Source organism: Candoia aspera, chromosome 2, assembly GCF_035149785.1.
Source record: "Candoia aspera isolate rCanAsp1 chromosome 2, rCanAsp1.hap2, whole genome shotgun sequence".
Taxonomy (NCBI): Eukaryota; Metazoa; Chordata; class Lepidosauria; order Squamata; family Boidae; genus Candoia; species Candoia aspera.
Window position 1 is genome coordinate 52,027,932 of NC_086154.1, and position 16,930 is coordinate 52,044,861.

Genomic DNA, 16,930 nt, shown 5'->3' on the forward strand with positions numbered 1-16,930 from the left:
AAGAAAAGCATTTTTTATCTGGAAGTCTCCATATTAAATATGGCACCATCTGTATCCCATAGTACCTATATATCTATATGCTTTAATCTCCCTTTGATTCCAGAAGGATCCAATCTCAGCACATTCCCTGGCATTTATGGAGAGCATGTGATATAGGATAACAAGCTGCATCATGAAAAATATAGGATTATAGACACTCCCCTAATTAACTTTTTTGTTAAAAACTTGGCTGGCCTCTTAATAAAATGTGACATCTTTTGAAAACAAACTAGAAGAAACAGGAGCAGAACCAAATCGTGCACAAAGTCAGACTGCTACAGAAGTTAAAAGTTAATTGTATTTCTTGGACTTGACTTGCCAGAGAAAACAGATCACTTTGCTAACAAATGCAGCACCTTGTATACCTTCAGGTTTGACTATTTTTAATGGTGTGAGAAGATGACTTGCCTCTCTGCTTTCTATAGACAGAAATAGAGCTCTTACGTTTTTCAGGTGTCACTGTTGACAATGGTTCAGGTTGTCTCTTTAGTTCTGGAGAGATAAGGTGGTCTTCTCCATCACAACACGAAAGCATCACATGGTTGCAAGGATAGCCAAGATTTGGGTTGGACTCACAGGTTTGACCCTCATTTTTTACTCGTTGGCCCAACATGCAGCAATCACAACATTGCTGAAAGAGAAAGGGCCATTAACAGAGCAACTATGCTAGCATGACTTAGTGCTAACAAAATGCCTTAAGCTGACTGAAGTGTATGGATATCAAAAAGTGCTGGTGTGTGACAGTATTATGAACACTGCTCTCACAAACTCATAGAGAACTAATAGGGAATAGTAATTAATTTATAAATTTATTTCTGAATCATCTTTCCAGCCAAATAGAAACCAGTGTGACACATTTAAGGCCATTTACACATTTGCAAACCGCAAAACTTAAGAACTACTTCAAACTATTATTTTTTTCAAAACAAAAATCACTCAGAAGTCAGGCAAAACAAAGAAGTTTTTTATAACTCACCTAAAAGTAAACAAAGAAGAGCCTAGTCTTCTTCTTTTTCCTAGCGTTATTCCCGCGAAGAGCCTAGTCTAGTCTTACAAAAAAAAAGTTCTAGAACTGAGATACTACCAGAGATTAGACTTTATTTAGTGTTTCAACCAATACAGCCTTTCTTGATGGAGGAACATACAGAAGAGCTTCCAAAAAGCAGTTCTTAAACTAGAAGTAACAAACGTATAGTCCTCACACAGCCTTCAAATGCATTTTTGAAGTCTCAGGACCCTGACATTACAAGGCTTAAATGTAGAAATTATTATATTTTTATTTTTATTACTATATTTTAGTAGCACATTTTATTGTTTTCCTTTTTTTCATAAAATAAGCCCTCAAGAAGGTACACTGAACCTCTGGCAGGTTCATCACACCTACTCTGGTTAAAAACGATTTCCTGAACTTCTCCAAACTGTCCCTGTGGCCCTCAACCTCCCCACTCAAAAAAAGGCTGTCTTAAACTATAGTCATGTTTTATATGAAGAGAAGGCAATTTTACAGTCCCCAAATGATTCTTGGTTTCAGTTTGTCCATAAAATAATTTTGTCCAGAAAATTATTTTCAAATACTTTGCTTTTTTTCTATACAAATGGATGATAATCTTTCATATCAATTGCAAAATTAATGGGACGTAGTTAGATCTAATGGAAACTGAATCTCATGGCTTGTATCAAGGATTCATATGCTATTTCTAATGGCATTTTTCAATGGTTTGTGTGGCTCTAGGATTTTTCTTTCTCAAGCAACAGCTTGATTGCTTTATATTTCCCAAGCCCACCAGAGGTCATCCACAAATTCAATCAATGTTGCCTTGGAGCTATATCCAAGTCTAAACTCCAACTGCAACAGGGCCAGATAATCTGCTTCCTCCAGCAATTTCTGAGGCTGCAGGCCTACCACCTGTTCAACAACCTTTCCCAAAAGAGACTAGAGAAAAATTGTCCAGTAGAGCTGGGTCCAGTGATGGCCTCTTGAGGAAGGGACAGGCCACTGCTTCCTTAAGAGCAGGCTGAACCCACCCCCTGCAAAAAGGCATTTGCCCCTACTTAAAACCAGCTACATGTTACTTCTGGGAGCCCCTAACCATCCAGGAGGGACATGGATCTAACACACATGTGGCAGGATTTAGAATCCCAAGGACCCTGTCCACCTCCTCAAGTGTAATCAAATCAAATTCCATCCAGATAACCAGACATGACTGGCCACCATCACCTCCATAGGGCCAGCATGGTCCAACTGTTTAAATGTTTAGCGTAATCCTTACAACAGACCTGCAAGGGATCCCCTGGCCTCTCCTTGCATAAGAGGGACAGAATCACCCAAAACAGGGCCACAGGGCCACCAGCAGATACAACAATGGAGGAGAAATAAGCAGATTTCACTGCCCTTATTGCCCCAAGGTATTCCTTAATACAGGTTCTTACCTGCACTCAGTCAGACTCTCTTTATCAAACATTATAGGAGAAACAACCAAAGCACAAGAAAATAAACAAATAAACCAACATAAGAACATTCTATTAGCTGCTGTTTCTTGCCTTTACACTTTGCCTTGTTTCTGTTTTACCATATTAACTTTGACATACCATATATCAAAAGGAAATTATTTCATCATTTTGATAGTTTTTTTTTCCCTTGGAGGGCTTCTTAATATTATACATTAGGTGCTTTAGAAAATTGGTTCCCAAACCTTCTTGGTGCAGACCACTATATTATCAGTGACAACTTTTGAGCACTACCATATAAAATGAGGGTTAGCAAAACAATGCCTATGGGATCTCTGAGACACGTTCCTCCCCAAGACCCAAATATTAAACAAGAACTATTTTTAAATAATTAAATGACTTGTGAGACTTTTGGTGTGTCATTTTAGAGCAAGACCACCTAACTCCTGTTTATTGGGAGACTGCCCAAGATTTTCCTATTTTATAATTTTATTTTTATTTTGGCACTGAACACTAGACAAACATACACATACACTGGTGGGGAACACAAAATGCAGGAGATTGGATGGATGGATGGATGGATGGATGGATGGAATGAACCAAGGCCAGCATTTCTTGATCTGGCTTGTTCCTGATCAGTTGGACTTCTAGAATACCTTTAATCCAGACAGCATGTAACAGAAAAAGTGAAGAGAGAGTATTCCTCCTCACTTTTTTTGGTCCATTCCAGTGAAGCTGATGGTGAAAGTTTATGTTTGCAAAATCCTTCTGAATAGGCAGTTCTCTGGCAGAATGTAATGGGTGCCTATTCTACAACACCATCAGACTCAGTGCCTGGAGAAAGTCCTTCTGTAACTGACAAGGAACTCAGCATAGCATCTTCGCGCCCATCCTCTTCCACCTGCCCGGCTAGCTCAGTCGGTAGAGCATGAGACTCTTAATCTCAGGGTCGTGTCTCACAGCAGCTCCCTCCCAAACAGAAACGCGCATCAGCGCCATGGCATGTGAAACATTACGATGTATAAACTACATTGAATCAGTGAACATGACACAGAAGGTCACTGTTTATAGGGCAATCAAGCCTATTGCTTGAGGAAACAAAATCTCAGAGCCTATACAAACGATTGAAAAATGTAATAAGTAGTAATATATGAATCCTTGGTATATGACATTGAGATTCATTTTCCATTATATCCTTAACTACATCCCATTAATTTTACCACAGATAGCAGTATGGAAAAAATAAAGTATTTGAAAATACAAATAGAGTATCACTGATTTCTAAAGAGCTACATGTCCCATCCAGCAGCAAGTGTTGGTTCTTCTCTCAGTCTAGAAGCTAACAGGGCTTGTTAATACTTGGACAGAAGACCACCAAGTAATACTGGGCTGTAGGCTAGACTGGGAAATCAAAAATATCTTAGAAGAAGGCACTAACAAGCAGAGGTACACCTGTGGCTTGAGAATATAAAGCAGGGGAAGGTTATTCCATTCATGTCCAAGTTGTCAGCTTCCCTCATGTATCAGGTTGACCACTGGAAATAGAAATATGGCCTAGTTAAACCTGGTGGTCTGATCTAGCACAGCTCCATCTGTCCTTAAGTTCATCCATAGCTACTTTATTGTTAATGTAACAAATGACAACTCACCTCTAATAGACCTGTTATCTCTTACTGAGAAAGTTAATGTATCTCAGCAGGTAATTATATTTACCCCCAAGATATTCAGTTTATAATTCTATTTGCAAATTGTTAAATCAAGCCACAGCAAATAAAAGGACTGCATGTAATCTCCTAAATGCAACAACAACAAAAAAGGCTAAAATGAGCTATTTTACTCATTCCTAGTCTGTGATATAAAGTTTGGGGAGGGTGGGGGGAGAAGACATTTATTTCTTCAGAAAAGTGCAAAAGAGCAAAAGTGCATCAGCTTATTCCAAAATCATCTTTCACATGTCCAATAAAATAAAAAGAATGCTTAAAAGAAGATATTACATACATATACACTCCAGGCGAACTTAAAGACTCCTTTTAACAAGACACTTAAGCTGAATTCTTCAGACATTCTTCTTCCCAGCCGCTTCAGTCAGGCAGAAAGTTTCATCTATAAAAAACTTAATTTTTTATTCCCCATAGACCCCTCCTCTAACGGCTTTACTGGTTACATAGTTAATGAGAAGAGGGCATATTAAATATTTAAATCATACCCTCAACCTTGAGCGTATTTCCCCCCATTCCTCATCATGTCTTCAATTGAACTGCCCACACTAGTGGTGAAGCCATTGTTTTAAGCCTGTCAAGCTCAAAAGGAAAACCAAAGACTAAGATTCTTAAGGCCTTTTAAGAAAGTGTAATGCCCATTTCCTACAGGTTGTAACACTTGTCGATTTAATTCTAGGCTACTTTTTAAAAGCCTAAACAACAGCCCTGACCCAGAAACCATTTTGCCATAATAATAATAATTATTATTATTGTTGTTGTTGTTGTTGTTATTTAAGTATTTATACTGCCTAGAAAGCCATTGCAAACCAACCAATTATACAGAAATCCCCTGAATATTTAAATATAGATTTTCATGTATGCTTCTTGGTAACAAAATGCATACATCTTTTCTTTCTGTCTTCCTAGCTGACCTTGGCTAGGAAAAACTAAACACTGTCAAACCCAGCTAGTGCCTGGATCCCCAGGAAATACCAGAGTTCTGGACTACTGGGAATTCAAAAAGCATAACTGAAAACAGTAACAAACCATTTCCATACTGTAGCCAAGATAACTCAATAGGCATGTCCATATCAAAGAGCTAAGCTCAACCTGAGGATAGCATTACTGGTTTTCTTCTTTTGTAGATATTATCTGTACAGTAGTTTCTGCCATTACCTCTGTATGGAGGCTTTTATCATTTGATTATATTGTTTTCACAGAAGTGCCACTGTTGTACAGAATTATAAACATGCAACCACAAATAATTCCATAAGGGTCTAGAATTTAGAAACTTCTAAATTTGCAGGACTGTTCATTGTATTGTCCATGAACACACTAATGATTCTGACATGACATGTGATGAGCCTGAATTCAGAAGCTTTCAGATGTCCTTCCAGTATATTCTCAGAGAAGAAGCAAATAAGCAGAATAGTTCTTCTATGGAGTTTAAGTTCCTTTGGTCTAGAATGAAAAGCTTTCATATATTTTTCCCCCTTCACATATGGAGCATATAGAAGACAAAAGAGTCCATGCTAACCCAGAACATATGTTTTTGGCTAGAATTACACTACAGCTTATTATATCCATCCCTGGAGCAGTATACTATGGTTTATTACAATTGCCATGGGGAGGATAATATAAATCCATTGCATGCTGACTACTGAACAAAACAGCTTCTAATACCAGAGTAGATTCAAGATGTTGCCTTAAATTATAACAAAGAATCAAATTATTTATTCATTTCATGCTTTGTATTCTAGCCGTCCTCCAAAAAGTTCAGAGTGAATGGAGATTCTCTCCATACACCATTTTAACTTCAACAATTATGAAATTGAGATTACATTTACAACAGCCCCATGACACAATAAGAGAGGAAAAGTAAGTGATTCACTTCTCTCATCACCAAACATGAGCATATACTTGTGTTTAATCAGAATAATTTCTCATCTTTCTCTACTAGCACTCTAGGCATCATTTCTGCCACTTTATTTCCCAGAAGTTTTCAGTAAACCAAAGAGTCTACTAAGATTAGCCAGCAGGAAGAGGCTGCTCGGGGGCAATCTTGTCCAGCACTTGTCTTGCCTCTTGTTGCCAGTGGGAATCTGTTGGATCCATCAGGTGCCTAGTGTGGGCCATCTGAATGGAACACGCTCTGTGGAGGTTGCAGGTGACAGTCAGTGAAATCTGACTCACGGCCTGATCTAACCATGGCAAAGCGATGATGGAAATCCTCTCCATATCCAGATCACACGTCTCAGACACAAAAACAATATATGGCCATTACGTGTGTTAGTAAGCCCATAGTTGCTGATTTTGAAGATGTGGGAATCTTTTTTGATGCAAATTGGGTGCAAAGGCATCATTTCAGCACTTAAGAACTTTAACATCCAGACCAAAATTAGGATCTTGACCCCATCTACTTCTGGTGTGAAGACCTTAGCATTTCTCACAAAACATGGTGTGGACTTCAAGCCACTGCACTCTTGCTGGTGAGCAACCACCTATTATTAGTCAGGGCTTTATTTATTACTTCATAAAATAAAAATCCAACAGCCAGACTCTAGGAATGATGGATATACCTTTAGGTGCATCCTTTAGGTATACCCTTAGCATTGCTTTAGGTGGATGTACCTTGGCCTCACACAAGCTCAGGACACTAACTGACAGAAGGATAAATGCTAACAGAAATAATAAAGTGCATTTCATATTGCAAAGTACTCATTCTTTAAGAGATGATTAGATGTAAATGCATTAGGAGACCAACAGAAACATCACTTTTTATCTTCCTTTTTCCTCCAGGTATTTTGGACTCCATCATTCCAATCTTCACATCACTGACTGGGGTAATGGAAGCTTGCTTTGAGGGCAAAGGTGGGAAGTCTTCTATAAACCAGTGTACTAAAGGATTCACTCTATAAACACATAATTCTCTGATGTTTGAGCTATTCAAGATACGAATGAGATAGAGTTCACTAAATGGGATTTTTTTTACTTCATGCTAAATGTACTATAAAATTTGTATCACAATGACCTCTACTCCATATCACTCTATAGTCATAGGCATCTACCCATAACCACAATGATGCCAAACAGGCAAAACATGCATTGTGACCATGGCACAGCTCCACTCTTTCATACTTACATCAAGACATCATACACCAGTATGTTACAGGTAGCGTTTCCATTGTAATATCACAAAGCACTTTTCCTCTTTGGCCCCAAGTGGATGTCTATGGCTTTACTATTTATTGTTTCAGAAAACCTTAAATAATATTTTAAGTACCAAGCAATTAAAGCTTGAATTGTTCCATGAACAGGTTTATATTTTTCATTCTGATAAATGTATTTGCAAGACATTTTGATACTACCCAATGTAAAGGTAAAGGGTAAAGGTAAAGGTTTCCCTTGACGTAAAGTCCAGTCGAATCCGACTCTAGGGGGCGGTGCTCATCTCCGTTTCTAAGCCTTGGAGCCGGCGTTGTCATAGACACTTCCGGGTCATGTGGCCAGCATGACTCACGGAACGCCGTTACCTTCCCGCCGAAGCGGTACCTATTGATCTACTCACATTTGCATGTTTTCGAACTGCTAGGTGAGCAGGAGCTGGGACTAGCAACGGGAGCTCACCCCGCCGCGCGGTTTCGAACCGCCGACCTTCCGATCGACAGCTCAGCGGTTTAACCTGCAGCGCCACCGCGTACCCAATGAGCCAGGTTAAATCAAAATGGCTAAATATACTGTCAGGCTCAAATTATCCTACTTTGGACACATTATGCAAAGCCCTAGCTCTCTCGAAAAGGCTCTAATCTTGGGAAAGGTGAAAGGAAAGAGAAAAGAGAATGACCAGCAGCCAGGTGGATGGACTCAGTTACAGTGGCAATGAGTACACCTTTGGAAGACCTGAAGGACCAGGTTAGGGACAGATCTTCATGGAGAAAATCTATGTAGTCACTAAGAGTTGACACCAACTTGATGGCACATAGTCAATCAAAAATATACTATGCTCAATGTTAAATTAATTTTGAAACTTTAAATATGGTTAAGATCTGGAAGAAAAGATTTCACAATAAGTGAGATTTTGAGATGCAGAAACTAAGCTGTATTGCAGATTTTGCCAAATACCACCTTTACAAAGGAGATAAAGTTTCTGTAATCAGATAAAACATTTTTAAAGTTTAAATCAGTTTAATTGCTCAATTTACTTTTAAGCCAATATATATGTCTAATGGAACTCAACAATTTATCTATAATGTGATCATTTAAAAAAAAACTATCATGCTGTTAACTATAATATTGGAGACAGACTGCTTAGGCAGAGCACTAATGAAATTCTTATCAGCTAGATAGATTGTGCATCTGGCCTAAGCTCTGAAATAGAGGCAAACAGCCAAACTGCTTAGCTATGTGAGTTTTAAAAATTATTTCTTACCCATGATTCTCTGCAACTGAATAAAATTCAGATTTAAAAAAAAATACCAAAGATTTAAAATGGTCCAGGAGTAAACTGGTTTGTATTAGCAAAGCTGCCACAAAGATTCAGCAGAATATCTTGCCTTATAAAATGATCCTCCACAGGTATCACTTTCTTCCGATCCACATAAAGCACCTTCTCTGGCAGCAATCACGCCAGCAATGCAGCTATTCTCCTTTAAATAGGAGACACAACACTGCTTCTGAGCAATTCTGCAACAAATAAAAAATATATTGCTTTCAATAACAGGCTGCTACAGGCAAACACTCTTATATAGGGAAGGTGGAAGGCACAGGACACAAGAAGTATATGTTTAAAATATATGTCATCTCAGATTTAAATGCATATTTTATAAGCCCAAACACCAAGTCATACAACTGTCAGCTTATGCCAATGTTTCTCAACCTTGGCCACTTTCAGATGTGTGGACTTCAACTCCCAGAATTCCCTAGCCAGCTGGCCAGGGAATTCTGGGAGTTGAAGTCCACACATCTGAAAGTGGCCAAGGTTGAGAAACACTGGCTTATGTTCTTTTTCAACTTATTTTATACCATTTTGCTTAACATAAACTACTTAGCAGGTGGTTATGTTTCTCTGAATAAGTAGAATGGAGCATGACAACAGGAACTTGTGCCTAAATGGTGCATGGAGATGCTATATATGTGGCAGTACAATCAAATTTGTGTCTTGCTTCAGGCATAAAAATGCAATGGTTAGCACTAAAAATGGAGAAGAAATAAATCCTATATAAAACTATTACTGAGTTTTGCAGATACACACCTCCTAAAGTTATAGCCCAAACATGTACCATTTAAAGTTTATGATAAAGTTCATAGATACAAAAAAAAAAGTGCAGAGAAAACTATACATCAAGGAATTCTACTTGGTTTGAATATAATTTTCTTCATTATATTCAAGAAAAGTACATGCATGTGATTATTAAATTCAAGAAAATTGGTTGGAAAAATGAGTTCATTACAAAGGAGAAAAACACAAAAATGCAAGCCATATTTTGGTTAAATTTTTTGCTGCAGTTTTTTAACCTTTAAAACTATCAAATTATCAAATTCAAAATACCTTATATATCACTAAGCAAAACCAGATTTGCCTGCTCTGACTTTAGCTCAGTTTATCACAGGTACCTACATTTTGCTATAAAGGTCTTGCCTCAGTTTTATTTTTCTCTGGTATAGTGCTTGTAAAAAGACTGGAAGTATGGAATCAAAAGGAAGAGATAAAGTTGCACTTTACTGCAGTTTTAGTAAAGGATGAAAGCACCCGTTCCTGGACTTTGACCTGTTGTAACATGATTTATATGATATGGGCCTCCTTTTGAAGCCAGAAATTTCAGCTACACTAGAGTTTCAGCAGCTTTGCTGGCTACTGATTTGTTTCCAAGCACAGTTCAAAGTGCTGATTATGAATATACAACCTACATGACTTGAGAGAAGGCTACTCGAAAGACAACCTACACCTTCAAAACTCTGCCCCAAGAAGGAAGGAATGTTTGACAGAAATGTGAGAAGAGGCTTTCTGAGTAGCTTATCTCAATATACAGGAAGTTGGCCTAAAATTAATTAATTTTACAGTATATATAACCTACCCCAATCCCAAAGGACTCTGAGCAGTGTACAATAGCAAAGGAAATTCAAATCAAATGAAAATCAAAAAAGTATAATAATGAATAGGTCAATCCAGTTATCAAAAAGAAAAAATGACCAGAGAAAGCTAAGATGAAACCCAATAAAACCCAAGGTAAGTGTCCACACTTAGTTAGCTGGGACCAAAAGCACATTGAAATAAAACAGCTTTAAACTTTTTCTAGAATTTCAGCAAAGTGGGAATGCACGTACTTCTGGGGGAAGAATATTCCATAAGGTGGGAGCTATCACAGAAAATACCTATAATAAAAGGCATTGATTCAGGCATGCTTTTGACATATAAGCTGGTCAAGCTACTGAAGTAGGTGGATGCCATGTGTTTCTTTCACTGATGTGTTTTAATGGAGTTTTGATTATGTTTTAAATTATGCTTTAAATTTATCATTAGCTTAGCTTAAAATCTTTCCCTTAGAATTACCTCATAGATGGGTGGAGTAAAATTACAATGAACAATTAAACAAACATGCTTGGAAGATAATTTGGGTAGCTTTGCTATGTACCTAAATTCTCAGACAAGACATAGTACACAAGGAACCAGGTCCTTGTGTTGGTGGTGGTGGTTATTTATAGCATGCTGAGGATAGAAAGACTTTAGTTTCTCTATGAGGTTGACATTTTAAGCCAAATAATTATGCAAGCAGAGCTCTGCTAATGCATACAAAGAGAATTTCAGCTCTCCCTCCCCTCTTCTGCCATCTGCTTTTAGAAGCAAATTGCTTTATGACCTAACTGCTTTACCATTCTAAAATCAACTATCTCCCTATTACTTCTGCTAATATGATGGTGGGTGGGCCTGTCCTAAGCTGTAGCTAGGTGTATAGCTATTACTAAATTCCCCAAGCATTAATCAAGGTCTTCAGCTAAAACTTGGCTGGCAACCAGGGCCGGCTGTAGGCTAAGGCCGAGTAGGCACTGGCCTAGGGGTGCCAAATTTTAGGGGGTGCCAAAATTGAAAAAGACTCCCAAAAAACACAATAAAAAAAGCAAAAAGCAGTAAGCACTCTTCATAAGCCAGCGCGTCCACTCAAGGGTTAAATACAATTTTGCAGAATTGTTGCCATATGACAACAACGGGTGCTGATGTAATTAAAATTACTTACTGTGTAAATAGGGTGAAAATGTCTGAGAAAAGAAAAAAAATGTCCGGGGCTGAAAATCATAAGTGTAAAGCTCAAAAACCTGAAAAAAAAAAAAGAAACAAGAGGGCACCTTTTTGAAATTCCTAGCAATGTTGGAAGGTGAGCCAACCCTAGGAGGCATCAGAATATGGCTTTGCCCAGGGCACCAAAATATCTAGAGCCAGCCTGCTAGCAACCTCCTACGGTTAGAGCAACCTTGATGTTCTTTTGGATGTCTTGAGTTTTTCTCCCTCTGGAAATCTGAGCCAGCTAGTGTCAGCCTCCCAGGTAGACCAGACAGGAAACATGATCAGATGAGCTAATGCTACTTTATGGTAAGGCTGCATTAACAGAAACTTGCAAGTCTGAAAAGGACAAATCTCTAGCTGTCTCTTTTTACAGCCTGATAAATTAGGGAGGGTCCTTTCTGAGTTGCTTTCTCTGCCTGTTATGCAGCTGTGGGCTCCCCCCCACACCTTGCTTTATCTGATCATTCCGTAGGCAGCATCTCTTGGCCCCCACCCCCCATCTCCCGAGGTAATTCCCACATACCATTACATCTAGACAGATCCCACATCATGTCATTCTCCTCCCTGCATAGCAATCTCTATGCCAGCTCCTCTTTGGTGATCTTGAATCATCCTGGAACCTGCATTTGTTCAGCAGCCCAAGACTGCCAAATGCCATCTTTGTTCACTAGCCATTTTATTTCTTCTCCCCTTCAAAGCCCAACACCATTAGCTCCCTGCCAGGTTCTTAGCCCCTTTCAGTTTCCTCTCCCTGTAAGAGACTCTGTGTGTGTGTGTGTGTGTGTGTATGTGTGCGCGCGTGCGCTTTTCCTGCCTCAAGCTAACACAAGTACAGTTTGTATGGCCGGGAGACACATGACAGGATGGCAGATGGTATTTATTTTCTCCGTTCTGTCACAATACTAAATGCCATGCTTTTATCACAAGATGCTTCCTTCTGCAAAGCCACAGTATAAAGACTAGTTGTGTTTTGATTTTATGAGTAGGTATTCAGCCTGACACTGGCATATGAAATAAAAATAAAGTTCCATTAAAATACTAGACCTCTTTACTAGGAAAGCATTTTAAATGTGAACTTCAACAATTTAATTTCCCATTGTGCTAGACCTTTTTTTCCTTCATATTTAGAATAATTAGATTTTTTTTTCTTTACTGGAATAGCTCTACTATTTTAGATCAAGAGTCCAATTCCTTCATATATCTCTAATAGTGCACTCAGCAGTCATATGAATGTAGACAGAATATACAACCTTGGGCCACTGTGTGCAGTTATTCAGACTGAGCATTGCACAAGGGCACCACACCTGAGGGGCACCCGCAAAGTACAGGGAATCAGTGGCACTTCCCTTATTTATTAATTTATTTATCAAATTGCCATATATTGCCCATCTCACCATAAAGTGACTTTAGGCGGCTTACAATAAAAACAATCAAAAAATAAAATTATTAAAACAAATGCAATTAAAAGACATCAACAGTATTATTAATAACAAGATAGTCGAGAGTTGTTGTTTTCTGGATGAAACAACAAAAAATGAGTGATCCACCAGTGGAAGGGAGGATGCTTGAGTAGCTCAGCAAATAGGTGTGGCCAGCTTGTCCCTGAGGTGATTGTTTGCTTGCCCAAGCAAGGTAGCAAATGGAGCAGCAGCCTCACATGCTCCCCACTTTCTCCATTTCAGCAGGCCCTGTTTAAAATTTGGACAGAAGTGTCTTGTGCCTTCATAGCAGCCCTGATAAGACAGCTAGCATCTTGTAAAGGATAAGATGCAGATGGCTGCAATCGGAAAAAAAAAAAAAACATTATTCATAGAGGTCTAAGAATGCACTTCTTCCTAAGTTATGAGTAATAGATGTGAACAGATTTTGAGGAACAGACTTTACCAGAGATGTTTAGAATGGAGCATTTTAGTACATCCTCTACATTAAATCAAAATATTATTAGAAAATGCCTGGAAAGCTTCAAATTAATAATAATCTAAGCAATATATCTGGCAGCAGTGTCATCTGGAATGTACTTCAACCTGACATAAAGAATGTATGTAATGTTGATTATATTATACAGTGCAGGAAGTTTGTAAACTCAGATTTGTGTGGTTGATTTTTTTTTTAACTTTTCTTTTACATACCTGCAAATATCACCATCTGTTCCACTTACTGGAATTTCTGTACATTCATTGTTATCAATAGCCCACTGTTGTCCAGCAGCACAGCAAGTTTCAATTAAATCTTTCGTTGAATCTGAAAAATGGCAGATATACAGCTACATGAAATATGTTTGGGACATCAGAGCAGATAAGTAAGGCTTGTAACAGAATATTATTGTTCAGGATGCCCCTGTAAACGATCTGGCAACTCCATTCTACTCCCCTTCCTCTTTCCTAGATTTCTATGACAATATCCTTTCTATATCATAGATACCATGGTAAAGAACATCAATAGAATAAACATCAGTCATTCTTCATGATGTACAACTCCCAACAATGGGACATACAGAAGAACCTCTCAGCTGATCTTAATACTTGGGTGAGTGGAATTCCCTCAAATCTTTTGGGGTTCTATATTGACACTTTGAAGTAATACTGGAAGCTGGGGCTTATACCCCCTCTGCAACTTTAAAGGTTTTTGCAATCTTTGAAAACTTGGGGTTCTCACTCAAGTCCACCAATGCCATTCTCTTGTGTGTGAGTGAAGTGCCACTTTGGTTATGAAAGCTACTCAAGAATTAGAATAGATTTCATATGAGCCTGATTCTTATTGCCTCTTGCCCCCCACATGATGGACTCTAGTGATGGCTAATGTATGTTTCTATGAAAGATTCCCAATGATGTATTTCTGTAGACTTTAACAATCTGATTTATTAATTTAGGCTTCAAACATTACACAAATTCTAGAAAACAAATCCTACTGAACATAATGTCTTATTTCTGAATAGCCATATTATCACTCTTCTGTTCTAAAATGGTACTGTCCACTCACAAGAAAGAGGGATCAGCAGGCTCAAGAGAACATTGGTGTTTCAAAAATATAACTAAATATATATGGAAATAGATCTCCAAATGAACATAACGAGAACTATATTCAGTGGCCACAGAATATTGGCTGACTGCTGAACAAGGGAGGAAACAGAAAAGCCCAGAGAGGAGATGAAATAGCATATCCTGGAAAATGGATGGATGGGTGAAAGCCCTCCATACTGTAGTATTTTGTGTCAGATTCAATTTAGATGTAGTACATGCTACATATGTAGTATCTAAGGCATTAGACTAAGACTGAAGAGAACCAGTTCAAGTCCATACTCAGGTACAGAAACTCACCAGATGACTTTTAGCTAATAACTTACTCTTTCAGCCCAACCTGTCTCACAGGATTGAGATTGTGGGGATAAAATTGGAGAAAGAAATACTGTATGAACTGCCTTGAGCAACTGGAGGAAAAGGAAATTTTAAATCTAATAAAGCCTCTGACAGTTTTAGTGAATGCATCTTTATACATGCCATTCCCTTACAACTCTAAAACAAGGCTGCTTATTCAGTTCCACCTACACAGACTTCCAACAGCTCTTTCTAATCATGCTTGGCAAGTCAGATTTCTGACACCATACAAGAAAAGAAGCTATGCCACAGCAGATAGCATACAGCACTGTCAATGGTAGCACCGGGAGCATCTCAGATTCAAAGCTTCCTAAAGCTTTTAAAAAGAATTGAAAAGTCTTTTGAAAAGAAAAGACTTTTCAAAAAGAATTGATCAATACAATTGAAGAACAGCTATATTTCTTTTTCAAATTGATTTTATTTGTAAAATAACCTAGAAAGTTTCACAAATACTTTGGAGCATATTTGTGAAGCTTTCTAGGTCATTGTACAAATACAATTTGAATTATCCTGTTTTATCTAATGAACAAAAATGTAATATATTGATCCAACACTGACCAACTATTTAAGAATGCTTTACCTTTTTTAAAAATCATTGTCCAAGTAGCATTACATAAGGGATCACTGGTCGAATATTAATTGAAGTTGAAACTTCTCTGGGGCCATGCAGTCCTCTAATTTGAACTTTGCTGGTCTATGGGCCTTCTGTGCTCAGACTGAATACAGAAGGTTAATAGGATAACTCTAGATTGAGTAGTTTATGGCCCAAAATTTGAGGCATACTAAATTAGCTGTCCAGCTGAAAAAAATGGATGAGGCTGATGAGCCACTCAAGAGTTCAGTCTATCAGCAAAACAGGTATAAAACAGAAAGGTTGATCATCATTAACATTTTTCATTATTTGATTATTTAAAATCTCACATATAAATGCCATATTAACACCCAAGGTAAACCGAGATAAGTACATGCACATAACACACTTCCAAATATAACTGGGATATTATTGAAAGACTAACTAGTAGAACAACAAGTAGAACAACAAACTACAGTTGATAAACATTAATTCACAGGTATTTTGTTGCCAAAGCTGAATTTAACCCTCATTCTAAATATTCTATGGCATTAATGTCTGAAACCATAGGACACTTGGTTTAGAGAATGTAGCTATACAGTCACTGATTAATTTGCTCCTTGTGCTAGATTTCATCAAAATAACTTGCATTTTTTTAAAAAAAGCCTGCAGCTTTAATTTCTGCTGAAAAGAAAAACTTGGAAAGAGGATAGAAAAAGTGAGTCTGACAAGTACAAAATAAGACAGTTTATGAAAGTAATTTGAAAAAGAGCAGGTAGAGGAGAAGGGATCAAATCTTCCCCCTCTCTGAGTGGGAGTCATGATCCAGATGAAGGTCCTTCTGCACACACTTATAAATAAAATGGAAGGGAGCCAGGGCTGGCTGGGTCTTCTTTGGCCTGAAGCCTTTTCTGAAATAGGTGAACACTTTTTAGTTGGTTTACCATTCAGGAACTAAAGAATTTGAAGTTTTATTAGAAAGCAGAATCAGGGAGATGCGTGGTGCTTAAATTATCTTGTCTAATTTCCTGCTGTGAAGATATTCTGTTCTAAATTATCTCTGAAATGGAATATTGTGATGGGAGATATTACCTGGTATGAGGCCAGAGAAAAGAGGCTCAAGGGTAGGAAATTCTGTTTAAATCATCCTGATCACCATATCATTTTTGTTCCCATACTGGATTTGAATATTTTGTATTCTGAAGCAGAGTAAACAGTACACCTAAGACAAAAATAAGTTTCTATGAGGTAACTTTTCTAAGCTTTACACTGTTGAATTAACCTGGATATTTTCCACCATTACACTATTCATCTTCCACTGTGATGCAGAAAACTGAACATCATATTGGAATCCTATGTGAATCATATCTAGGTTCTGAAATAAAATCTAATTAAGTTGGATTTCTTCTTCATACACCTTTTTTCCCCAATATCCAGGAAATTCTAATACTCAAGTATTTGAATAAAATATTCCACATGGAGGAGTTTTCTGAACATCTGCAGGATAAAATCACTCAGA

General features: G+C 37.8%; 1 protein-coding gene across 1 annotated transcript in view; it reads right to left on the minus strand.

Annotated features, from left to right (window-relative positions):
- The window catches only part of FBLN2 (fibulin 2), a 105,401-nt gene that overhangs the window by 50,659 nt on the left and 37,812 nt on the right, over positions 1 to 16,930 (minus strand). The window contains 3 exon segments of the mRNA XM_063292855.1: positions 484 to 670; positions 8,741 to 8,870; positions 13,596 to 13,707. Of these exon segments, the coding sequence (XP_063148925.1) occupies positions 484 to 670; positions 8,741 to 8,870; positions 13,596 to 13,707 (429 nt within the window).